At 43.1% G+C, this 27483-nt stretch overlaps 2 protein-coding genes across 6 annotated transcripts in view; one reads left to right on the top strand and one right to left on the bottom strand.

The window, feature by feature from the left end:
- The window catches only part of LOC121270727 (protein Wnt-8b-like), a 44763-nt gene extending 34204 nt beyond the window's left edge, over positions 1–10559 (top strand). Inside the window, exons 6-10 of the mRNA XM_041176106.1 lie at positions 774–807; positions 2405–2543; positions 4573–4698; positions 4796–4938; positions 9996–10559. Coding sequence (XP_041032040.1) covers positions 774–807; positions 2405–2543; positions 4573–4698; positions 4796–4938; positions 9996–10559 — 1006 coding nt within the window. The remainder of the gene's footprint in view (positions 1–773; positions 808–2404; positions 2544–4572; positions 4699–4795; positions 4939–9995) is intronic.
- Positions 10560–24914: 14355 nt separating this feature from the next.
- The window catches only part of sec31b (SEC31 homolog B, COPII coat complex component), a 94544-nt gene continuing 91975 nt past the window's right edge, over positions 24915–27483 (bottom strand). For all 5 annotated transcript variants that reach the window (XM_041176377.1, XM_041176375.1, XM_041176380.1 and 2 more), the window contains one exon: positions 24915–26487. In XM_041176377.1, coding sequence (XP_041032311.1) covers positions 26308–26487 — 180 coding nt within the window. In that variant the 3' untranslated portion in view covers positions 24915–26307. The remainder of the gene's footprint in view (positions 26488–27483) is intronic.

The following is a 27483-nucleotide window of genomic DNA, read 5'->3' as shown; positions in this document are numbered from 1 at the left end:
CACCCACCCTTCCCACTTGAGCTCTGATTGGCTGAGCCTAGGGAGAGAAGGAAAATCCGTGACTAAGTAGCTAATCTGATCCCGGGATGAGAGAGGAGGCTGCACTTCACATCACCTCTTTTCACACATGCTAACTTTACCCAGCGGAACCAGCCCTCAGAGCCGCCCCGTCCGCCGGAGGAACCCGCCATCGTCTTCTCCCTGTAGCGAATTCACCTCTGGCTCCTGTGACTGCCTGGGATGATGGTTCCGCAAGACACGCTTCACTCCCTTTTAATCTTCAGCATCCACCTAAAGCTATACCAAGCCTGGTAAGTGGAGCCTTTTGGGAGACTCTCGCCTTTCTCCGCTTCCCAGTCACAGGGTTTCCCTCTCTTACCGCCCCCCACCCACCACCACCACCCCGGCTCCTGGTCGCTGCTACCTACTACCCAGTACCCAGTACCCAGTACCCAGTACCCAGTACCATTCCCCGAAACAAAGATTCTGGGCTCGCACTGCCCTTTCCTCAGCTCTGCCTCGGTGTCACATGACGGACCCATTATCAAAGGTTATCAGTTTAACTGTTCAGAGCAACTTTAATGAGTGGGGTGGTGGGGTGGTGGGGGGGGTGGGTGGGGTGGGGGGTGGGGGAGGAATCTCATCAGGGACCGTTTGAAGGATTTAAGATATGAGGCACCCACCCTCCCCAAAGAAATCCCAAATATTTTCAGAGGGCAAAGTTGGGAGCCTGTTTTTTTTTACAACTTAATCGTTTGGCTCTGTCTTTCCAGGTCAGTGAATAATTTCCTGATGACTGGTCCTAAGGTAAGAACGTTTCTGGTCGCCTTTACATTAATAATTTATAATAAGTCTTTTATTTTAAAATGGTGAAGATGAATCTTAAAGAGTCAGGCGCTGTTTTAAGGGGGTGGGGGGGGGGGTTGAGACTCTCTGCCTCTGTGGTTTTTAGGGGTTTGAAATAATAATGTGGAGGTTTTATTTTTAAGTGTGACTCGCCCACATTCTGAGCGCTGTCCCGTCGATTCCAAGCGCGGTTCTCCTTGGTAAAGGCTGTTCTAATTTCATCTGAGGGAGCGACGGGATTCGTTTGAATAATTGAATAATTTCGTGGCCCATTTGTGCAACTGGTGGGGGACTGAGAGTGACGGAGCGTAACAATTATTTCAAGGAACAGTTACTAGCCAACCTGGACACTCGGGCAGGTGAAAGTGGCGGGGTGTCTCCGCTTCCTGCTTGCTGAGGTTTAGTTTAAGTATTTCTCCATCTTCAGCTCCTGTCATTCCTTTGATCTCGGCTGACTCAATGAACACCGCTTAATCCCAGCACCCTGAATTTCACAGCCTATTCTGCGCAGAGACTAACAGATGGAGTGAGAGGTGATCTCGTTGAACGATTTGAAGACTTTTCGAAAAGGGCTTGGCAGGGTGGATACTAGGGGTAGGAGAGGAGGTCTAGGACACGGGGGCAGTCTCAGGATAAGGGACCGGCCAGTTAGGACTGAGATGAGGAGAAATTTCTTCACTCAAAGGGTTGTGAATCTTTGGAATTCTCCGCCCCAGAGGACTATGGAGGTTCAGTTAATTGAGGATATTGAAGAGCTGGAGAGAGGTTTGGATACCAAGGGAGTTGATAGGGAAGGCGGAGTGTTCAGGTAGATCAAACTTGATCCGATTTAATGATGGAGCGAGTTCGATGGACCAAATAGGCTACTCCCGTTTCAAAATCTCACATTTATCAATTAACGGCCCATGTCTCCGTTAATGAGATCCACACTCTCTCTCACACCCACACCCACACACACACACACACACAGATTTCTGTACTGGTTTTGTGGGACTCGGTATGTGAGTATCAATGTAGATCGAAATTGAATAGTGACACCCGTCCGCCCTGCTCAACCCCGGGTACAGTCACTCCCCTGGTAGGTGACTCTGCTGCGCTCACAATGTACCTGCGTGCGGCCTTTTGCTTATCGTTTTCCGATTGAACTCCGGGCCTCCTTACTCTTGTGATGCGCATCGTCCCGGGTTAGGAAAGCCGAATTGTAAAGACTCCCTCCTGTTAACGGGGAATGGTCTGAGCCTCCTCTGTCCCGAGTGGTCTGAGAAAGGGAACCGACCGCAGCTTGACTGGGAAGAGGCGAATTTAGCCTCGAAGCGCATTAATCTCTCACACACAGCACAAACAGACCTCTGGAGACTCGCTGTAAAATTCCTCTTACTCCAGGTGAATGAGGGTCAGTGCAGGGGTCCTGGCTGCGATGGGCCGTACGTAGCTCCTGTACTGTGGGTGAGGTGGAGTTGGATTTGCTCTGCTTCTGACCTGTTGGGTCTGCCATAGGGAGATGAGCTGCCCCTGGGCTTTGCTGTCCAGTTTCTGATGTGCTCTTTGCTTGCTGCAGGCCTATCTGATTTACTCCAGCAGTGTGGCGGCAGGTGCCCAGAGTGGGATTGAGGAATGCAAACACCAATTCGCTTGGGACCGCTGGAACTGCCCGGAGAGAGCGCTGCAGCTGTCCACCCACAGCGGCCTGAGGAGCGGTAAGACAGTCGGTGTCCGCCTTCCGTCCAGACCAGTGCAGTCATGTAATGTCCTTATCACCCCCACTGGGTCACCACCCAGCAGTGCTGACCCTCTCCTTCCGCACAGCGAATAAGCCTTCCAATACACCGAGCTATCTGTGCCAATACTGGGAGAATGCAATCCCCTGACTCAAATCAAACCCTTCCTAATTCACACACACACACACAGAGAAACACACACACACACACACACACACACACAGAAACACACACACACACACAGGGAAACACAGAGAAACACACACACACACACACACAGAGAAACACACACACACACACACACACAGGGAAACACAGAGAAACACACACACACACACACACACACACACAGGGAAACACACAGAAACACACACACACACACAGAGAAACACACACACACACACAGGGAAACACACAGAAACACACACACACACACACAGGGAAACACACAGAAACACACACACACACAGGGAAACACAGAAACACACGCACACATAGAGAAACATGCGCACACACAAAAACACACACGGAAACACACAAACACACACACAGGGAAACACACACATACAGAAACACCACACAAACATACACACACACACACACACACACACAGGGAAACACACACACATAGGGACACACGCACGCACACACACGGAAACACACATGCACACACAGGGAAACACACACACAAACATATACAGGGAAACACATACACACACAGGGAAATACAGACACACAGACACACACATGCACACACACACATGGAAACACAGACACACATACACAGGGAAACGCACACACACACACAGGGAAATGCACACACATACACAGGGAAACACACACACGCACACAATTTTCTAATTCACAAGCCTACAATGATCAGGCACATTCCCATTAGACAATGGCACACACAGTAGTAGGGTTTCAGGACCAACGCATCTACAGGTAACTAGCTTTCACCTTTACTGAAGAACAAAATACTGTGGATGCTGGAAATCTGAAAAAAAAGTTTTGGAAACAGTGAGAGAGATAAACAGAGTTCATCTTTCAGCTCGATAACCTTCCCTCAGAATAAGCGGGACTCCTGTTTCTGTTCCAGTTATGTCGGCATCACAGGTTATCATCTGTATTCTGCCAACATTTATGAATGAGCTTGGAGATTAGCTGAGTGTTTCCAATATTTTTTTTATTTCAGGTGTTTTGTTTGCTCTCTCCTCTCTCTTTTCCCTACCTTGTCTCTTTCTCTGCGTTTCTCTTTCCCTCTCTGTTGTGTAGTACTGTGTGGGGATCTTTCTCAGCTCTGTCTCTCTGGTTCCCTGCCTTTGCTTGTACATCTGCCTCCACCTGAATTTTCTGCTTGTATCTAACTCCTCTGTATGTAAACTTTTACCAATAGTTTTCTCCCAGTCTCACTCATTGTGCCCTTGTGTGCCTTGCTTGTTGGGACCCGAGGAGGCCATTCAGCCCATTAATACTTCCGCCATTTAGTTCAATCATGGCTGATCTGTTTTTTACCTACATTTACCCATCTCTATCTCTGGATATTCCTCTATATTGCTCTCGCTATGTCTCTGCTTATTTCTCTATTTGTCTGTTTCTCTCACACAGACTACCTATGCTTCTTTCAGGATTTATCTGTTTAGAAGCCTTTCTGTACCATCACAAACTTCTTGCAAAGATTCCCACTATCCAGACCTACAGGACACTTCCCCCTCTTTACATCTTCTTCTCCGTGACCCTCTGCTGCGAGTGCCTCCTTCACCAATTTTCACCATCTGCACCTGGGCCCTTCTTTTCTGCCACCCTCCCAATGCTCACCAGTCTTGCTCGCTCCCCCCTTGCTCAACTTCCAATTCTTTCTGAGTTTCTATCTCTTGATGTCCTACCCCATAGATCACGATGCTTGCCCATTAGGTCTTCACTGGATAATTATAGCAGGCATGTTCTCTGGGGGAGGGAACATTATTTTATGTGGAATGGGCTAATGAGGATTCATTTATCCCACCAGCAAACCGAGAGGCTGCCTTTGTCCACGCCATTAGTTCAGCTGGGGTGATGTACACATTAACTAGAAACTGCAGCCTGGGAGATTTTGAGAACTGTGGGTGTGATGATTCACGGAATGGACAACTGGGTAAGTGTTGGCCATCAATATCTTCCGTGTGTTTGATAAGAAACTCTTACCGCAGCGGCGATGGGGGCAATAACCCGTGGTTCCTTGTTTGGTGCAGGAGGACAGGGTTGGCTGTGGGGAGGATGCAGCGATAATGTTGGCTTCGGCGAGACCATTTCCAAACAGTTTGTGGATGCGCTGGAGACCGGGCAGGATGCCAGAGCTGCAATGAACCTGCACAACAACGAGGCAGGGAGGAAGGTAAAGATCACACATCTCTCTCTCTTTCTCTATCCCTCCTTCAGGTACCATATGTCCTAAGAAGGTATTGTTGACCATGGGTTTTCACTGGGCTGGTTCATGATTAAGGGAAGGTACTGCAGTGGTTTGCCCTTGCCTTCTGCAGTATGGCTAACCAGGAAACTCTGACATCAGGTATTGGAAGGATTTACAGGCTGATATTCAACTCATTTGGCCATGTTATGAACACATCTTCTGTGACCATCAAGTCCTGGAGTGGAACTTGAGCCCGGAGCTTCTGGCCCAGAGGTAAGGATGCTACCCACTGTGCCACGAGAGTGGCAGCAGTGTGTACCAACTACAAGATGCACAGCAACAACTCACCAAGGCTCCTTCAACAGGATCTTCCAAACCTGTGACTTCTACCACTCAGAAGGACAAAGGACAGCAGACACATGGGAACACCACCATCTGCAAGTTCCCCTCCAAGCCACTCACCATCCTGACTTGGAAATACATCGCCGTTCCTTCACTGTCACTGGGTCAAAATCCTGGAACTCCCTTCCTAACAGCACTGTGGGTGTACCTACACCACATGAACTGCAGCAGTTCAAGAAGGCAGCTCACCACTGCCTTCTCAAGGGCAATTAGGGATGGTCAACAAATACTGGCCCAGCCAGCAACACCCACATCCCATGAAATAATTTTTTAAAACACAAAGAGTAGTGAAAATGTTGTATTCTCTCCTCTAAAAGGCAGTGGATGCTGGGGTTCAGTTGGGGTTTTCAACACTGAGGTGGGGAGATTTTTGGACAGAGAAGCAGAATTAATGTTTCAGGTCTGTGATATTTTATCAGCCTGAGACATTAATTCTGTTTCGCTCTCCACAGATGCTGCCAGATCTGCTGAGTATTTCCAGCATTTTCTGTCTTTATTTCAGATTTTCAGCATCTGCAGTGTTTTTTGTATGAGTAGATTTTGTTTGGATAAGTATCTCAAGGGATCTGGAGCAAAGGTGAATAAATGGAGTTAGCCTTACATAGTATTACATAGAGATTACAGGCCATTCAGCCCAACCCATCCATGTTGGTAATTATGCTCCACATTGGTCTCCCCCCATCCTTCAATTGCCAGCAGGTCCAAGGGGTACTATGGCCTGCATCTGCATTGCAGAAGTATTTATTTTGCAGTTTGTAATGTCCTCAGGTTGTGAAAAGCATGATAGGTCTATAACAGTGAGTGTGGGGAGGCAGTGGCATAGTGATAATGTCATTGGTAATCCAGAAGCCCAGGCTAATGCCCTGGGAACAATGGTTCAAATCTCACCATGGCAGCTGGTGGAATTTCAATTCAATTAATAAAAGTCTGGAACTAAAAACTAGTATTGTTGTAAAAACCCATCTGGTTCACTGAGGCCCCTTTAGGGAAGGAAGTATCTGGTCTGGACTATATGTGACTATAGACCACAACAATATGGTTGACTCTGAAATAGCCTAGCAGGCCACTCAACTGTATCAAACTGCTACAAATCTGAAAAGGAATTAACTCCCTCCCAAACATTATTGGTGTACCTACAACACATGAACTGCAGAGGTTCAAGAAGGTGGCTCACCACCATCTTCTCAAGGGCAGTTAGGGATGGGCAATAAATGCTGGCCTAGCCAGTGATGCCCTCATCCTGGGAAGAGAATACATTAAAAAGTCTACATAACTGCCTAATCCATCCGTTCAAGGCTGAATGATATCATGCTCTGTACAGGCAATTTTCTCCCTGAAAATGCTGAGTAGCTTAGGTTGCTGCCTAGTCTTTGGAATTATTGAACAGTCTTGTGCCAATGGCGTCCCTGTGATGAACAATAGATTGGTTGATTGACCTTAAAATAAAGTTTAGCCTGCTTTCTGGCTCAGCTAAGCGGAAGTATTTGCACTGTGCATTCCTTGGCTGTCTATTTATCTTGCTAGCTTTATGTAACATCCATTGGAATAGCACTTATCCAATTTGACTGGTTAACCAAGATTGGGCATCCCAACAATTATTTGAATTTATTGGTTAACCAAAATTCTGTGTATAGTTACTTCATTCTTATCCAGTTTACATGCAGCACAGGGTTGGATCTAGTGGATCAGTAATCCAAATTATTCACTGCATTAAAAGAGGAATGTTTTCCCAACTCTTTACATAAACTGGATCCCCCTCTCTTCCCATCCCTCCCTCACATTTACTCACTGAGGCATGGTCCTCCTGTTGCACTCCTTATGGTGAATTGTAAACACCACCTTCACTCCCTCCACCATCAATGCAGAGTAGCAGCACTGTACACCATCTACAAGATGCACTGCAGCAATTCATCAAGGCTGATTTAATAGTACCTTCCAAACCTGCAACCCCTACCACCTAGAAGGACAATGTCAGCAGATACATGGGACATCGCCACCTGTGACCTCCAAGTCACACATCATCTTAACTTGGAAATATATCAGCATTCCTTCACTGTCACTGGGTCAAAATCCTGGAACTCTCTTCCAAACAGCACTGTGGGTGTACCTACACCACAGCAACAGCAATGGTTCAAGATGGTGGCTCACCACCACCTTCTCAAGGGCAATTATGGATGGGTACCAAATTCTGGCCTTGCCAGCAATGCTTACATCCCAGGAACAAATGGTATATAAATGGGTGTGTGCAATATATACTGTATCTGCTTGTACGTGAAACTTCTGTGTCACATTTGATTATAAGTTACAAATCAAAACTAGGAACCCACCACTAACAAAAATTGTGAACCAATAGAACTACACCAAATAGCTTTTGAGTTGCATCCGAACCCCTACTTTGAGCCCTTCATTTCTGCACTAATCTAATGATTTATTAGTAATAATCAGCTTTGTAACATAATAAAGACACAGATGTTTATATGAGCAATAGTTACACTTTTCAGTTCGATTTGAGACAGTAATAACTCCTGGAAGTTCTGGATTAAAAATGCTGAATTTAAAAATATTTTACCAAGTGTTCTGTTTAGTTGCACTAAGTACTGTTCCAGACATATTTGGTATTGAAGGAAATTGCACATATGAAAACATTAGGCTAATAGTTTATTTACTTCATTATCTTCATCATGAAAAAACCATAAGACCAAAAGATGTAGGAGCAGAAGTAGGCCATTCAGCCCATCAAGAGTGCTTCACCATTCAATGAGATCATGGCTGATCTGATAATCCTCAACTCCACTTTCCTGCCTTTTTCCCATAACCCTTGATCCCCTTACTAATTAAAAACCTGTCTATCTCAGCCTTGAATATACTTAATGACCCAACCTCTACAGTCCTCTGCAGTAAAGAATTTACCCTCAATGGACAGACAATAAAGATAAACCCCAACTTCTATTGCATCAAGAGATGTATTTATCTAGTTTTGTATATAAGGGAACAAATGTATTATCCACCTGAAGTGTATAATGACAATATTGCTTATCTGTTTAGTTGTTAACCAGGCAAAACTTCAGTATGTCTGGGAGGATTCATAAATGTCTTTTCAAATCCACTGTAATGTGCACTCCTTCCAGATCCCAAAACTCATTTATGACAAAAAGGAGAGGTAACTCAACCAGTACTAAATTATCTGATACCTAAAGATCAAATTTAGGATTCTAAATTATTGCCACATTTGAAAAAGTAAAATTATTATTAAATTACTGCATCCTGTGAAAGAATAAAATAATCCTTTGTTGCAGCCTAACTTCATTTCACTTTAAGAGGGAAATATTGCATCTGGTAAACAAAATTTAAAATAAGTATCAGGCCACCTCTTTTTCTATCATTCATGGGATATGGGCATCACAAGCAAGACCAGCATGTATTGCCCACTCCTAATCTCCCCTGACAGGACAGTGTTGAGTCACCTTTTCAAACTGCTGCAGTCTGTATGGGGGTGTTACTCCCCCAGGTAGGGGGGTTCCAGGTTCCATGATGAAGAAATGATGATATGTTTCCATGACAGGATGGTCTATGACTTAGAGAGTAACTTGGAGGTGGTGGTTTCCCCATGAGCCTGCTACCCTCTTCCTTCTAGGTGGTGGAGCTCACAGGTTTGGCAGGTGCTGTTGAAGAGGCCATGGCAAGTTGCTGCAGTCCATCTCTTGACTACTTTCTGTTGGTAAACAGCTGCCAACTGTGAACTCCGTCCCTCCTACTGCCGTCCCCCAAGATGTGTTGGCAGGTTGGAGTTGAGTGGAGTCCTCTCTCCCTCCGCAGATCAGAGACTGGGAATCCTGCAGCAAGTAACTCACCTCCTGACTCCCCAAAGCCTGTCCACCATCTACAAGGCACAAGTCAGGAATATGATGGAATTACTCTCCACTTGCCTGGATGAGTGCAGCTCCAACAACACTCAAGGAGCTCCACACCATCCAACAGAAAGCCCACTTGGCACCCCATCCACCACGTTTAACACCCACTTCGGTCACAGGGCAAGAAAGTTGCTTGGCATAGTCAAGCAGACACTGATAAAATCTAGAGTACAGCACGTTTCCTCATGTTTTATTCTACCTCAGCCACTTTGTCTCCCACAGCCTTTGGCAATTTTGAGAAAACTATAGTTTTCTTAAATCTGCGGTATATACACAACCAGATACAATACTATCATCCATGACAATGCCTCAGTTGGTCTCACTTCCAGCTCCGAGGAAATGCTGCACTGTCGGAGGTGCCCTCTCTCAGTTGAGACATTAAACCCAGACCCATTCTCAAGTTGTTGAAAAAGATCCCCGGCCACTATTCCAAAAAGAGCATGAGGGATCTCTCCAACTGCCCCGTCATTATTCGTTCGACACCCAACATCAACTTGAGCAGATAACCAGATCATTATCAGATTGCTGACTGTGGGAGCTGGTTGTGCGCAAATTGGCTGTGGAGTTTCCGGTACAAGACTGACTACACTTCTCACGGTATTTCACTGGCTGAAAAGCGCTTTGTGGCGTCCAAGGTGGTGAAAAGCGCTATATAAATGCACGCCCCTTTCTTTCTGCCCTGCGTATTTATTGAACAGGTGGTAAATTTACAAACCTTTTATCCTCCAGGCAGTAAAAGGCACGATGAAGCGAACCTGTAAGTGTCACGGTGTGTCTGGGAGCTGCACCACACAGACCTGCTGGCTGCAGCTGCCGGAGTTCCGAGAGGTGGGCAACTACCTGAAGGAGAAGTATTACAAGGCCCTCAAAATCGACCTTCTGAAAGGGGCGGGCAACAGCGCAGCCAGCAGAGGGGCGATCGCCCAGACCTTCAGCTCCATCTCCAAGAAGGAGCTGGTCCACCTGGAGGATTCCCCGGATTACTGCCTGGAGAACAAGACCCTGGGTCTGCAGGGGACGGAGGGGAGAGAGTGCGTGAAAAGGGGCAAGCAGCTGAGCAAGTGGGAGAAGCGGAGCTGCAGGAGGCTGTGCGGGGATTGCGGACTGGCCGTGGGGGAGATGCGAGCCCAGATGATGAGCAGCTGTAACTGCAAATTCCACTGGTGCTGCACGGTGAAATGCGAGCAGTGCCGGAAAACCATCACCAAATACTTCTGTGTGGACAAGGACAAGAAATCCAGGAACGAGAGTGCCTCAAAGAGGAAGGAAGCGCGCCTCGGACGGAGGCACTGAAAAGCCTCGAACTGACCAGTGACTCTCTTTGAAAAAAAAAACATGGTAACCCTTCTTGGTCTGACATTGTCCAGCGTTAGCAAAGCGAGCAGTAGATGTAAAAAGAAGCACTGTGTTCCCTCTAAGAAGATGGACAGAATTCTTTCAGTCACATAGCATTGTTCGTTTTATTTTTGAGCTGTTGCGAATGATCTCGCAGCTTAAGAGAGCAGCAAACTGTAAGTACGACAGTGCAGTTACTGGTGATGTAGTGGGTTATGGATCTGCATTTCAAACCGGAGTAAAACTTACACCAATGGTGTCTTTAAGACCAATCATCTGTTGTTGGCTTTCCAAGGCAGGACAACATTCATCCCACAGTTTCATCTTAACATGTTTCAAAGCCTCCATTCCTGGCGTGTTTCCCGTTTATGTTTTCCCCAGCGTTGCTCACCCCGCCTCCCCCTAACAACTTTAGCTTAATTCTTTTTTTAAAAGACTTGTACTTATACAGCGCCTCTCACGACCTCAGGATGTCCCGACGTGCATTACAGCCAGTGAAGTGCAGCGGGTTTTGCCCAGATCCTCTGCCAGTTCCACCTTGTGACCAGTTCCTGGGGGTAATGGAGGTAGTGAATTAGGCTAATCGAGGCCAACGTGCCTGTTGTGTGTGTGTGTCTCTCTCTCTCTCACACACAGACACTCTAACTCTCCCTCACACATGCTCCCTCTCACACCCTTTCTCAACATTCACACACACATACTCTCTCTCACTCACACTCTCTCACACACTTAGACTCATATTCACTCACACACACAAACACTCACATTCTCATTCACTCTCACGTTCTCTCGCTCTCTTATTCTCTCTCTCACACTATCTCACACACACACAGTCTCACGCTCTCTCATGTACACACTCTCTCACACATTCTATCACCCTCACACATTCTCTCTCTCTTTCTCTCCCTCTCTCTCTAATGGTTTCCACCTGGATCTGTGAAAGTTCAGGAATTCCCTGTGGGAGGAATCAGAAGAACCTTTATCCAGCTATTGGGTGACACACTGCAGCAGCACCAAGTGCAGTGTGTCATCCTCATTAACAAAATACGTTAATGGGCAAGTGGGTTCTGTTGAATTGACCTGGATGTTACAATGAAACATATCTGGTGTCTCCATGGTTGTACCTAGTTCCAGTGTTCTGGCTTGAAGCAAGTATTTTGGATGTTGTTTTCTGGAGTCATGCCCGTGACGATTATGTATCCAGGATTGTCCATCCATCTTGGGAGTTTCGGAACTGTTACCTTGTTCTGTAACTCAGATTGCAGGAATTATACCTGCCTGCAAAAACTAGATGTTTCTCACAAGAGACACAACCACTGAACTGATTAGGGTGATTAATTTGCCTGTCATGTTCTGACATGCAATGCCAGTGGGTGATGCCCCTCTCCAACACCAGAGCACATCCAGGATCTCCCCCCTCCATCTATCACCGCTTTTGATGATAGGTTGAGATTCCACTCCAGTGAGGGCACCGATTCAGGAAGGCTGTTGCAAAGTAGCTGGTGAAATTTAAATTCAGTTAATAAATCTGGAATTGAAAACTAGTCTCAGTGATGGTGACCATGACGACTATCATCGAATTTCGTAAGAACACATCTGGTTCACTAATGTCCTTTAGGGAAGGAAATCTGCCGTCCTTACCCTGGTCTGGCCTACATGTGACTCCAGACCCACAGCAATGTGGTTGAGTCTTAACCGCCCTCTGAAATGGCCTAGCAAGCCACTCAGTTCAAGGGCATTTGGTCATTTGGTCATTTGATCTGACACTCGAGTCTTAAAGGGCTTAAACCTGACAGTTTCCAGTTCATGTGAAGTGTCAATACACACAAAACCAAACTCAAAACCCAAACCTTTCTTCTGTTCCAAAGGGAGCAGCACACAAATAAAAATGAGTGATCCGCCGATTATGTTTAAGATGGTTCAGGAAGCACAATGCAAGTTAAAGGTGTTGAATTCTTTAGACGTCCACAACAAATGCTGGCCTGGCCAGCGATGCCCACACCCCATGAAAGAATAGATAGAAATAAAACCCCCTAGTTGTGGAAGAAACCATTGCCTCAGCGCAAGTGCTGTATAAATATTATTAAACCCAGCCTGTTGGGCCCAGGGAAGAAATATTTTCTGGTTGAAGCGAGATTTCCACCTGTGCCCATATGTAGTTGGTTAACTAGAGCGATGATCTCTCACCACTCTCTAAAGTAAAGCAGGTTAGATTCACCAGATAGAATGGAGGAGTCCAACTCAGCCCTGCTTTGAGCCGACGCCAGATGTGTACAATCCAGCTATCCGATTGACTCTCCCACGTGTGTATTATCCAGTCAACTGGTCCACGGCAGAATCTAGATCTTACACCCTGGTCATTTGATCTGACACTCGAGTCTTAAAGGGCTTAAACCTGACAGTTTCCAGTTCATGTGAAGTGTCAATACACACAAAACCAAACTCAAAACCCAAACCTTTCTTCTGTCCCAAAGGGAGCAGCACACAAATAAAAATGAGTGATCCGCCGATTATGTTTAAGATGGTTCAGGAAGCACAATGCAAGTTGAAGGTGTTGAAATCTTTAGACGTCCTCCTGTTCTGACAAGATTAATAAGCGGAGGTTCCCCCCAACTAGACGGTAAAAGACGATTTAATTGTATTATACCCAGGAACATTAAGCACTTTGTACATCGTTAATTTATTGCACCGTTTTATCCAGACGTTTTGATACTCTGAAATCTGGTAGATTCTCAATGTTAGTGTTTTTGTTGTTAAAGTGTAGACGTGGTGCCGTTTGTAATTAAAGAGAATTTCGCCCTTGTTTCCTTTTGGACATGGGACCCGGCTTCCTCAATCTCTTCACCGCGGTTATTTGTAGCTTTTGGCTTTGCCTGTGAGGCAGGTGTTGCGAGGGCGGAGTGAGGCTCTGCCATCGCGTCGGGCTGATGTACCCGGTGTGTCTCAGTTTTACCCGCGGCCCTCGAACAGCCGCGAATCAGAAACCTTAAATCAATCGCCAGTTGCTTTTTTTTTGCCTGCGTCTGTGTTTGCAGGATCCCCGCAAAAAAACTGGACGGATAGAATTCAGGAATTCTAAACCATTAAGACCAGCCCCGTGCACTTGGTTAGGTTTATCCCCTGGCGCTTAAAGCAATCGCTTTAAAAACTGTACTTTTAAAATGTGTAAAGTAATGTCGCTGTCCTGGACTGAGGGCGTGGGCAAACAGTGGGGGGAAAATACCATCACTCTTGTTTTTTTTTTGGAGCTGTGACAAGGATTGTTGTTTACATCCATACAGAATGCTTGTAAAGTGCATTGTGCAACATCAACTTTTAATAACTGGGGGTGTGAACACTATAGCAGCAAATTTTACACCACATACCAAACCATAATTCACTACGTTTTAACACGAGGCAGTCCAAGTTTCTAGACGTAAGTCATCCTTTGGGATACGTCGTTCTTTCCATTTTGCAACGGTTCACTTTTTATCCCCTCTCCCCATTTTCAATCATTTTCAGAATCTGAAACAAAATGATAAGAAACGCGCACAGCATTAACACCATTGGCATTTTTAAAACGTAATTAAAAGGGCTTTCGTATACCCTTAAAAGTTGCTCAATCACTTCATAAGCACCTTGTATATTTGCCCAGCTACACTGTGTATGACAAACACGTTTTATCTATACACACACACACATATATTTGTATATATACATACTTATGTGTGCATATATATATACTTGTGTGTAAAAAAATACTCATATACATACTTATATAATTGTACATATAAATATTTGTGTGTGTACATATATCTCATATACATACTTATATATTTGTGTATATATAAATATTTGTGTGTGTGTGTGTGTGTGTATATATTTATTTATATATATTATACCTTTTTATTCATTCAAGGGACATGGGGTTCGCTGGCTAAGCCAGCTTTAATGCCCATCCCTAATTGCCCATATATAATTGTTTATGTAAACTATGAATATATATATTTGTATTCATATATATATACACACAGAAACATGTACATATAATTTATATACAGTATGGACAAACATTTTGCATTACACCACCTCGTTTGCAGCTGCATATTTAAAAAGGAGCGAACTGTAATATAAAAATGCTTTAAATTCAACCCTGTACAATTGCGAACCTCACTATCAATCCAGTTATAATACATTTTAGCTTTCACATTGCAGTGTGATTTGAGATTAAGTTATTTTCTTAGGGCGTAATATCGTTACATTCAAATATCTGAGATCTTCGCTTTAAAATAAAATTAATAGCTGCGATAGAATGAGATTGAAAATGGTTAGTTCCGGCATGATTCATTCGCTCCTTTTTTCCAGTTTTACTTTCAGGTTTTCCTCATTGGAGAAAGTTACCTGCCAAATACTTGCAAAGAGGTTTAAATGCAGAGTTAACAGCAGAATACTGTCTCTGACCGCCTCCAAACACACACACACTCCAGCAATGGGAGATCCACTAGTCCTCACTGCAGAATCCAGTAAATAAAACTAAACGAAAAGACAGGCAGTAAATTTGGGTCGGATTTCTAAACAAAGAAACTACCTCTTCCAGCTTTCTTTTGGTGGGTTATATTTCACATTTGCAGCGTTTGCCGATTTCCACCCTATCCCCACAACCACTGGGTTCGGTCGCCAGGCTGCCAGTTTCGGATTAATTTCCCGGGAGTTACTGTTGAAGGAAATAAAATCTCTCACCCGTCAGTTGGATTTTAAAAAGGCCCTAAAGTCACTGGCCGCACGGAACCGAATTCAGTTTGCTCAACTCCACTCTCCAACAGGTTTATTATTCATGTTTCCCATCGGGGACATTCTCCATCTGTTTGGGGTAACAGGAGAATTTAGAAAGCCTGTTGAAATCACATTCATATTTCACTCCCCTCCTGTCGATTGGGTGCGCTTATTTTTGTGTTTCTTAATTCATCAAACACTGTTCAGAACCGAGGAGCCCATCTCAGAGGTAGGTGGGCATTGTTAATGTGTAGCTTCGATACAGCAATGGTTCTGTTCGACTCAAAACATAAATAAACCAACAACAAAGGTTAGAACGAAAACCCTCCTCTCACTATATATAATTATATATATGAAACACTATATGTAGTGTATTATATATAGCATAGTAATATATATTATATATGTAGTGTAGTGTATTATATATAGTGTTGTATATAATTACATATATCTAAATATAGTATATATAATTACACACAATAACACTATATATAATTATACATAATAATACTATATATCACCATATATAATTATATACAATACCATATATAATTATATATAAATAATATATAGACATATAATAACACCATATATAATTATATATGAGGGCACTGTATATATGAGGACATTATATATAACCTAATCTGCCAGCCTATGTCGATGTATTAATTCCCTTGCATATAATCATATGGTGGTACAGCATAGAAGGACAACATTCGGCTCATCGGGCCGATGCCAGCGCTTTGGAAGAACAATCCAATTTCCCCATTCTCCAACAGGTTTATTAGGAGAGAGTGCGCTCTTTCCCCATAGTCCTGCAATCATTTCCTTTTCAAACATTTACCCAATTTCCTTTTGAAGGTTGCTGTTGAATCGGGCAGCCCATTCCCCATCACTGCAACTCGCCGATGTCCCCTCGTTTCCACTCACTGGTTCTTTCACCCTTTAGATGGACCCCCTGTGCATATTGTCCACACTAATCGGATGCGGCAGCCTTGGTGTTGCTATTCCAGTCACCGTGTCCCCCCCCCAAAACCCTGTGTTTTCCATCTCCCTTCATTGTCTCTACATTCTGGTCAATACGCCACGCCAGTTTGTGTGTGACAGTTAACTACAGAGAGAGAGAGAGAGAGAATGGACAAGAGTATCCATAGTCAGGGATTAAATAGATGGAAAAACCAAGCATCAATAACATGAGATACAAAAAGGGAGAGAAGGAGAGAGTGCCTCCTCCCCGAGAGAGGACAGAGAGGGCCAACAAGGATGGAGCAGCCAGAAAGAAGCAGAGTCCAAGTGAGAGACTCATCTTTCTGGAGTTACTCGGGTTTGTGAGTCGTGTTTGGGACGCTCCTCGTTCGCTGGATTTGCACCATGTTTTAGTTCCCAACCAAGCCTGGCACCAGCATCCTCTTACCAGCCCCCCCACCCCCCACCCCCCCCTCTCACCCCACCACCTCCCCCAAAAAAAAGCCTTCGCTCGTTTTGAAACAGAACGGATTAAGCCGGCCGCTGTTCAACTGAGCTTTCGTTAGAGCGGTGGAGGAATTTCGCTGAGAAATTGAATTTATTAAACCGCTTCGGCAAAGCCTTTCACCCTCGCTATCAGCCGGGTGATACCTGATCGTTCGCAGAGGGAGAGAGACAGAGAGAGACTCGCCCCGGGCTGAAGCCGCTTTAAGCGGTTCAGAAATATTCTCCCTGAAGAAGCTGTGCGAGTGTGGTCAGTGTAAGTGCAGCCTAGCCCAGGAGATGCTGCACCCGTTAAGGTCAGGGGCAACAGAGAGAGAGAGATTCCCAACCTGCTGGTGTAGCCTGTGAGACATGAAAGAATAGGCTGTGAAGTACAAATAAGCTAAGGGACGGGTGCAGTGCAGACAATAGGGAGAGGGCTCAAACCTCTGGTATGGATAGAGGCCAAGATTTAAGAAGCGGGGTCTCTGGGGGGAGGGGGGGTTTATGACGCACTGTCCGTTAAAAAATGCAGCTGCATAGTTGTGTGTGTCTATATATAGATATAAATAGCATCACTATATATACACGTGATGCTATGTGTATGATATATGCAAGGCGGTATATCATATACATATATATCATCTGCACACTGCTCTGACTCTCCCAGTTGACACTTTTTCTCTTGTTCAAAGACGTCTCCAAGTTTAGGAAAATAACCCCAATTAGCCCCGTGCTATAAATAAAACATCTGTCTCTCTACTCCTACCCCGAACCTTTCCTATGACTATTTTGCTGATAATAATTCATTTGCGTGATATTCATTCTGGTGTGAGATGTCCAGATATGGACCTGTGCCCTGTTTCTCTTCGCTTCCTGTCCCTTTTTTTTGGAATTTGAAGGGACGGAGTGCGTTTGGAAATTGGAGAGATATCAATACGAAGGTGAAATAAAGTGATATGAACAAACAGAACAGAAGTGTAAAGACTTTAGACAAGTTGGCTCTCCCTCGGACCCCATCCACGTTACAAGCTCCCAATCTAATTGGCCATATTAGCATTTACCATGCAAATTCTATTCCCATTGTGTGACCCTTAATCTCCATGGAATACCTCAACATTAGTGCGATTTCAAGTTGCTTTACTGTATAATGCAAGTTTAATTAACTTTTGGGAGGATTTAAACATTAAACAAGCAGGCAGGACGTATCCCTGCGTTGCTTCATTTTACATGCAAATCCCTTTTTCACGCTACCTTAGATCTCCCCCTTAAAGTTTGGGAAAATGTGCGTGTCTCCTGAGGAGTTCCGTGCCCATTTCTTGCCCTGTGCATTGCTCTTTCACTCATCAAGGCTCCCTTTATTGACGTGACAATGATTCGGGACTTAAATCGGCCTCCAATCCGCAGCTGCTGAACAATGTAATCTCCCCTTTCTTTCAGTGAGTTGGCTGCTTGAAAGGACTTGGGAAAAGTATTTGCATAGTCTCACACTGTTCGCTGAATAGAAGTTAGTGCAAGTATTATACCAGAACAAGTGGCTTTATCAACAAATGCTTGCAAACAACCTCAAAACACACACGAGCACTAAACCCAACCGAGGGGACGTGATGTTATCCCCATCAAGGATTAAAGTTCCATTCACCTCTCTCAGGATACTTTTCGCGCACAGTTCCAAAAGTTGAGACGATTTTTTTTCGGGGGGGGGGGGGGTGTGTTTTTCTCCCTCCCTTTTCTTCTTGGTTTGTTTGTGATCGAATTACAAGCTTTAATGTAAAGCTACAGTTTGAGAAATAATATTGTAAACTTTCTGTGAAGAAACGTTTGGTCGAATCAAAGGGACTGGATTTACTCATAGAATCACATAGACCTTTGTATTTCTGGTGCTCGAGCCTATGCTCATCCTTCGACTAGAGATGTGCACTTTATAAGAACATAAGAAATGAGGACAGGAGTGGACCATTCGGCCCCTCGAGCTTGCTCCGCCATCCAATTAGGTCATGGCTGATCTTCTTGTGTTTCAACTTCCACATCCCCATCTAACCCCGATAACCTTTGATTCCCTTGCCAACAAGAATCTATCTACCTCTGCCTTAAAAATATTCAATGACCCCGCCTTCTCCACCTTCTGAGGCAGAGAGTTCCAAAGTGGCACAGCCCTCCAAGAGAAAAACATTTCTCCTCATCTCTGTCCTAAAAGGGTGACCCCTAATTTTAAAACAATGCCCCCTAGTTCTGGACTCACCCACAAGAGGAAACATCTTTTCCCCATCCACCTTGTCAAGACCATTCAGGATCTTATATACTTCAATCAAATCACCCCTCATTCTTCTAAACTCCAGTGGAAACAAGCCCAACCTGTCCAGCCTTTCCTCATAAGACAACCCGCCCATTCCAGGTATCAATCTAGTAAACCCCCTCTGAACTGCCTCCAACACATTTACATCCTTCCTTAAATAAGGAGACCAAAACTGCACACAGTATTCCAGGTGCAGTCTCACCAATTCCCTGTATAACCGAAGCATAATATCCTTACTTTTATGTTCAATTCCTCTTTTAATAAAGGATAGCATTCTATTAGCCTTCTTAATTACTTGCTGTACCTGCATACTAACTTTTTTGTGAGTGTACTAGAACAGCTAGATCCCTCTCCACCTCATAATTATGCAGCCGTTCTCCATTTAAGCAAAACTCTGCTTTTTTCCTGCCAAAGTGAGCAACTTCACATTTTCCCACATTAAGCTCCATTTGTCTGATCTTTCCCCACTCACAACCTATCTATATCCATCTGCAATCTCCTCATGTCCTCTTCACAACATAGATATCTCAGTTCCCTACCCTTTCCCGTATCATTGCCTATTCCTTGATGCATACGTATCCAGTTCCCGTATAAACGCTGTTAAAATCCCGGACTCATTGCTCACTTGTTTATATGTAAAGAACTCCATCGTCTGGTAAGTGAGTGTGTGTGTGTGTGTAAGCATACCTTTTAACTCAATCCCCTCTCCCAGGTATAACCTCAATAAGAACAAAAACAGAATTACCTGGAAAAACTCAGCAGGTCTGGCAGCATTTCCAGCATCCGCAGTTTTTTATTTTTATAACCTCAATAAGGTTACATTTACCTAATATCCATCCTGGAACAGATATTTCTAAAGGAGTGGCAGACAGTGACCAAGGCTCTGGGCAGGGGGGTTTGGGGTGGGAAGGTTAACACTTCACCAATGTTTCAGGAATTCTCTTTAGTGTTGGATTGGTTGCATCACCAAGTTTGACTTCAGCCCAGATGGACATCTGTTTTGACAGTAAACATGGCTTACAACGGAGATGAGTTAGGTGAGCGTTTCAACTCAGTTACTGTAACCACAGGTATACCCCCAAACGAGTCCGCAATTTAGCTCGAAGCAGCAGTTTCATTCCAGAAGGATGACTAATTTCAGAAACGGGAATTCGGAGCTAACACAGTCGGAGAGTTGTACGTTGAAATGAAAGGCAGTGTTAAGTTTTATCCTGTGTGTAACCTACTGGAGGGGACCTGGGAAATGGCAAAGTAGAGGAAATATTATCCTGCATCTAATGCACGTTGTACCTGGCCTACCACAAAACGTCAATAGCTGATTGCACCCGCATCCCACTTCGAGTACAAAACAAAAACTAAAACGTCTGAGGAATAAATCCAAAATTTGACAATACCTTGCATAGGTAAGGCTTTTGTTAAACCTAAATGATAGAAATATGAATCAACTCAATTATAAGGACGATTTTCCCCTGCTCACTAATTTCAGTGGAAAATTGGACAGATGTTTTATTCACGTCTTGTACGCAGCTACTTTTCCAGTAAATTAGCGAATTTAAGAAAATCTTTCAATACATATTTACAAAACCGCTCACCCTTCTCTTTAAGAACAGTCTCAGACAATCAATCTTTCACGAACAGAGTTTTGTGGCAAGTACCTTCGATCTATTAGGTTTGCACACACGCTTAGAAGCAGTAGTAAGTCTTATCGAAAATAGTTTATACCCCAATTTTTTAAGTGTAAGACAGTTGAGAGGTGCCTTGCCGGAACGCCAGCCTCTGATCATTTATTTAGGTATGGATTGGATTGTGATTTCAAGTTTATTGCGAGAAATGTGTTTGCCAGTGGGACAGATATCGCCTCATGAAAGCCAACTCAGATTCAATGTGTGTTTAATTATTTATTAGGATTCTATGAGGTCTTTAAGATAATATATCTAATCTTAAAGAAAGATTAGGAGATGGTGCCATTATTGGCACATGTCAAAATGGCATTGTTGCTTTAATCACGATCGATTTGCATTCCCATCTTCACTATATTGAGGGTATAAAGCAGTGGATCTTTGTTTATTCTTTATTTCTGCTTGGCTTTTTGAACAGTGGTTCAATGAAAGATTTCAGTTAGTGGTTGAATCATATATCTTTAAGTGAAAGTCTGCACCTAGGACAAGTTATTGCTTCATTCCAAGATACTATGAGAAGTAGATCAGGTGAGTCTTATAGATGAATTGTAAATTATAAATTGTACTGTTAGTATTTTTGCTTCTGTATATTATTTAATTGTAAATACGTTTAATTAGGTCCGTTAGCCTGTGCCAATCTGTTTCAGTGCACAATATTTTTGATTTCTGAATAACTGAGACTGTAATGGGATCAAACATTGTCCAGTACATAATTTACATTAAAATACACCAAATTTACAATATAGAAATGGGTATTTGACCTAGCCAATTGGTGTCCACATTTACTGTCCATGTGAGCAAATAGCTCTAATCATATTTGCCCAACTGGTCCCAATGTTCCTCAAACCCTTTTCCTTGGTTGGTATTTTTAATTCAGTTTTGTACTCTCACACTAATTCCATAGTTTTTAATTCTGCTAGGTTAATCCCACATGTGGTATCTTAATCAAAGATGAAATCCACGGGTACTACATCTAGTGTATTCTCCCTCTACCACGTTATACTTCCTCAAAGAATTGTAGGGGGTTTGCCATTTCACGACATTAAAGGTGCTTTATAAATTCAAGTTAAACTCGATTGTTCCTTTTGAAATGCTTTTTTCTGTTATCTGGATACATTGTATATTGAATTAAGGATGAAATTACAATTTCACTACCATAGATGTTAAAATAACTGATATGCAGTTACCCAGATTAACCATTTTCCTTTTAAAAATTGGGCACTACCTCAGCCATTCACCATTACTCCAGCACATAACCAAAATAGAATTTCCAGAATCTCACCAATTTCATCCCTCAGGACTCTTATGATGTATCTCATCAGGCCCCTAGTGCTTTGTCTTCCTTTAATATCATTTATGTATCAAAAATGTTCCTTGTATCCATCATGACGCCACCAATCTCACTCTCACCCATCTCAGTATTCACCTCTTCTAATATCCTTCTTCAGTGACCAATGCAAAGCAATTAAATGCTTCTGCCATGTTTTGATCTTCTACAAGTGAAACATTTCTAAAGTAATTTATTACCTGGAAAAACTTAGCAGGTCTGGCAGCATCGGTGGAGAAGAAAAGAGTTGACATTTCGAGTCCTCATGACCCTTCAATGCTGCCAGACCTGCTGAGTTTTTCCAGGTAATTCTGTTTTTGTTTTGGATTTCCAGCATCTGCAGTTTTTTGTTTTTATCTAAAGTAATTTATTATTCATTTGATATCAAACCTCAAAGACTGCTCTACATCTCCAGGTGCCATCCAGGGTTAGAGTGGCTGTTAACTATTGGTAGTACTTCAGAGTCCTGCAGACTTCACTTGGTTTAGGTATCAGGGTACCAGGTACATCACATAATTTAGACTCCATTCCAATTTCCCAATGCTAGGTGTGACATCTTAAAGTCAACCTACTCAGATTCTCTTTCCTAATATCCTGCTCCACTCCCCCTTAAACAGTATAAACTTCATCACATTTTTACTTCTCTTTAGCTCTGAAGAGTCGTCATACGGACTTGAAATGTTAACTCTGTTTCTCTCGCCACAGATGCTGTCAGACCTGCTGAGTTTTTCCAGCATTTTCTGTTTTTGTTTTAGACTCTCTTTCCTCCACCTACCCAAAAAGGAGGATAGTAACTGGTCATTAAGTAACATACAAGCAGAGGCGTGAATTCTCACTGGACAGACAGCAGCTACATGGAGCTCTTCCTAACTGGCATGTTAACAACCATAAATTATGCAAATGTATTTCCACCATCTTCCTAACCACAGAACAGACAAATATTGGAGTTAGGCACCGACACACAGTATAGGAGCCTGCATACCCAGCCTTGAGCATGATGTAAGAACATTCATCCCCAAAGAGCAACAGAACAAATTAACTTGTCATTTGCTGTTTGTGGGCCTTTGTGCAATTTAGCACTAAGGCTGCAACAGTTCAAAAGTAATTCATTAATTGTAAGCAATTTTCACATATGGGAGTCGTTACATAAATGCCTTTCTTTCTTTGCTCAGGACTCCAGGCAAGTCAGTGAATTTTTTATAATTTATTTTACAGGATGTGGGCATCACTGGCTAGGTCAGCAATTATTGACCATCCCTAATTGCCCTTGAGAAGGTGGTGGTGAGCTGCCTTCCTGAACTGCTGCAGTCCCTGTGGTGTAGGTATAGTGTTGCTAGGAAGGGAGCTCCAGGATTTTGACCCAGGGACAGTGAAGGAACGGCAAGATATTTCCAAGTCAGGATGGTGAGTGGCTTGGAGGTGACATAGGTGGGATATATATTATGGAGCGGGTGGAATATAAGCAAAACTTGTGTGATGGATAACTTAAATTTAATAGTATGTTTAATAGTCTTTGAATACATATGGACTTGCACTTATATAAGGCTTGTCAAGTATACATTGGAACAGCCACAAGTTGTCACTGTAAGAGATAGCCAAAGGAATTCAGTCCAAGTTTCACATCTAATATCATCTTCCCAAAGCATCGATGCTCACACTGTATGATGTGTGATAGTTCTTTCGCTTAAAAGCAGCACTGAGGGTAGTGTAATGTTTTCCATTTCCATCACAAACTCCCTCCACAAGCCACAAACCTTCATCCCTCTCCCTGGCCATTGTCTGAGGCTGGATCAGACTATTCACAACTGTGTCACACTGTTTTGACACTGAGCTGGGTTTTCTAACCCACAACCTCTCAATCGCCTCCACTCCTCTGCTGCTGTGACCTTCATCCAAGACTCTGTTACCTCCAGACTCACTAACCCTTGCATTCTTCACCCTCTGTAAACTTGAGCTCATCCAAAACTCTGCTGCCCTTTTCCTACCTCAGACCAAATTCTGTTTACCATCAACCCTGTGCTTGCCGATTTTACATTGGTTCCTGGTTGATCAACACCTTCATTTTAAAACGCTCTTCATTCTCTCCAAATCCCTCTCTAGCTCTGAAACCCCTTCCGGCCATACGGTCCTCCAAGGTCTCTGTATCTCGATTATTTTGCACATTCTAAGCTATCAGTCCACTATGGTGCTGTGACTTCTGTGGCCTAGCCCCATAGATCAGGAACATGTTCCCTACACCTTTCTATCCTCCTTTAAGACCCTCCTTAAAACATGCCTCTTTTACCAAGTTTTTGGTCACCTGTCCTAATTATCTCATGTGGCTTGGTGTCAAATGTTGTTTGATAATATATCTATGAAAACATCCTTGGAATGTTTACAACATTACAACAGTGACGACACTTCAAAAATGTTTCACTGGCTGTGAAGGGCTCTGGGGTCTGGATGTCGAAGAAAATAAATGCAAGTCTTATATAAATGCAAGTCTTAAAGTCTTTCTTGGTATGTGCAAGATGCTATATAAATACTTGTTCTTCCTCGCTTGCTCAATCTGCATTATAGATTGTCAAATTACAACAGAAGAGGGGGAAATCATTTTGCTTCACACCAATAAATACTGAAGCAAAAACACATGATCCCTAACCTGCCCCATCTCAAATGCAGGCTATCCAGTTCTCCAAATTTAATCACTTAGCTCATCTCATGACATAGGGAGTATAATTAAGAGTGCAGCATGAACATAAAAAGAAAATATTGCAGAATATTTTAATTCAATTTCAAAATCCTTACACATTTCTAAAATTGAGACAAGATTTCAATTGAAAAACTTTATTATGCTTTTTTTCATATACACAATATTGAATGAAAAAATATGCTATTGTGGCAATAAGTTCATAAATATCTGTGCAGACAAGGCAGCATTTATGCATTTGAGTGCCTCTGAGACACAATAACTGGGTTCTTTTGTGCAATCTTAAAAGGCTGCTTACACTGATATCACCAAAATAACTAGAACATTTTCACAGGACAAACTGTGTCCAACTGATGGCTATTTTATCTATCGTAGAATCCACTGAGATCTGAGGACAACAATGGGCAACAGAGACCCCAACTCTCTCAATGGGGTATGTTGCGAATCATGAGTGCAAAGAATAAAACCTTAAAGTGTCCTGGCATTTGGAAAAATTTCTAACGCAGTATGCGTTTAAAAAAAGCTCAGCTCACCATTGTTGTGCCAACTTTACGGTTCCATAATTGAAGCTGGCAGCCAAATATCTACAATGCCAGTGCCACACACATCTCTGTAACCAGTCTACCAAAATCACCTTCATGATGAAGCTGATTTCTTTGAATGAGTACAGTGTGGCATTTGATAGGTTCCAACCTCTCAGCTGACACAAACCCACGATTTAGTATAAACTTTAATGAGAATACAAAAAGGTAATGCTTTTCTGTTAAAATAAAAAAAGTAATTTGCTCAAGCTTTTCCAGACTACATAAAAAGAGAATAAATCTGTCCCCCAAAATGTAGCAACTCAGAGCTGACATGTTTTGTTGTAGCCTTGTACATCCATAGGTTGTGCCCTCCAGTGACTGTGAAGCACAGAATCGGAAAGGATTCCCCTTTTCTTATCATCTCCTATCTGATTGATTCATAAATTGTAGCTGCAGATTTCAGATGAAGTCAATTTTCTTGACTGCACTTCTTCTATGGCAGTCTCTGCTATTGACAGCAACATTGAGCTAGCATTAAGTAGCTACTGCCCATACTCTAGCTATTTGTGGGACATCAGTGGCTGCAGGGAGAGAAAGAGCTATACAAATGTCTTGTGACTGCCCAATTGACCTTTAGTAAACAAGTAGCTTATGCCTATCACAAGGCTACTACAATCCAAAGGCTCTTAACCTGGACTCTGCCAATGGGTGTTCATTAGAGAACTTTCTGAAGAGAACTGTAACGTTAGAAATGAACCAGATTCAACCCAGTTCAAGCTCATTTAAAAGCCAAGAACCCAAGATGGTGCATTTCACAGATACAAAAGCTGAACTTTCAAAGATAGGCTTCACTAAATATTGAAAACGTTAACACTTTCTTCATATTCAACGAATCAAAACACTGAAGGAGAAAGAAAAGCAAAAAACTCAATAATCCCGAGTATCTTCATCCTCAAGTAAATGTGAAACCCTGTGGTGCTAGCAGCTTCTTCAGATGTTGAGCTTGTTAGCGATTGTCACAACCACTTTCAGAACTGGCATGAAGGCAGAGATCTCGCTGAAATTGCTGCTGCTCACAACGTGTGTGTGAACAGCCAATGCTTGCTGGTAATTGCATCCCTCTATGTTCCGCACAATTTCATGTAGTCCACTCAGAATATGGGGAGAAAGCTGGGCATCAGAAAATAGAAATGTTATCAATGCTTCTGAACAGCATTACAGTACTCACAGGTGTTCACTTATATACCCAAATGAGCACATGCGTACAAGAGGAATATCTTCAAACCACACTGCAGAATGTATAGTTTGCATAATGGGACTAAAGAGAAGCATCAAACTAGCTCCAGGTTCCCATCCCAATTATGGGGAACTTCTGTTAGAACCACACTTATATAAACAACTATTACTTTATTTGATGTGTCAGGTATGTTCTTAGAGTAATTGCAGGTGGTGGCTGCTTTTAATCCTCTAACAATGCAGCCCTTCATTCAGCATTATTGCCTGGCTCTTGTGCCTACTCCGCTTCCTTACAGAAATTTATCTGTTAAAGTGCACTGAACTTGTCACCAAACCTAATCTCAACTTCAATTATTCAAGCTCAGATAGGTTTGAGATGATCATTGTTACTCAGTCACGTTTAAGGTCATCTCTTAAAACAAAAACATGCATATGGTGCAAAGGATGGATATAAAAATTATGCAAAAAACATTCAAGGTCTCTTGGTGGTTCAATTAGTTTATACAATGAGTTCGGTCTCCGGTCTGTCCTAGATTACCTGAGTTTACCAGACTGTGATGGGAGGTAAACTACAACTGCCCTTGGGGCAGAAACCAGACACTTATTTTTTGCTCATTATGTGGGTGCCACTGGCAAGGCCAGCATTTGTTGCCCATCCCTAATTGTCCTTAGGAAGGTGGGGGTAAGCCACTTTCCTGAAGCACTAGAGTCGGTGGTGTAGGTACATTCACAGTGCTGTTAGGGAGGGGATTTTGATTCAGTGACAGTGAAGGAACGGCACTATAATCCCAAGTGGAGGATGGTGTGTGACTTGGAGGGAAACTTGCAAGTGGTGGTGTCCCCATACATCTACTGCCCTTGTCCTTCTAGGTGATAGAGACCACAAGTTTGGAAGGTACTGTTGAAGGAGTTTCAATGTATTGCAACTTG

This window comes from Carcharodon carcharias, chromosome 28, assembly GCF_017639515.1.
Source record: "Carcharodon carcharias isolate sCarCar2 chromosome 28, sCarCar2.pri, whole genome shotgun sequence".
In the NCBI taxonomy this organism is placed as follows: domain Eukaryota; kingdom Metazoa; phylum Chordata; class Chondrichthyes; order Lamniformes; family Lamnidae; genus Carcharodon; species Carcharodon carcharias.
The sequence above is the reverse complement of the archived record's forward strand: the minus strand, read 5'-3'. Positions and strand labels throughout refer to the sequence as shown.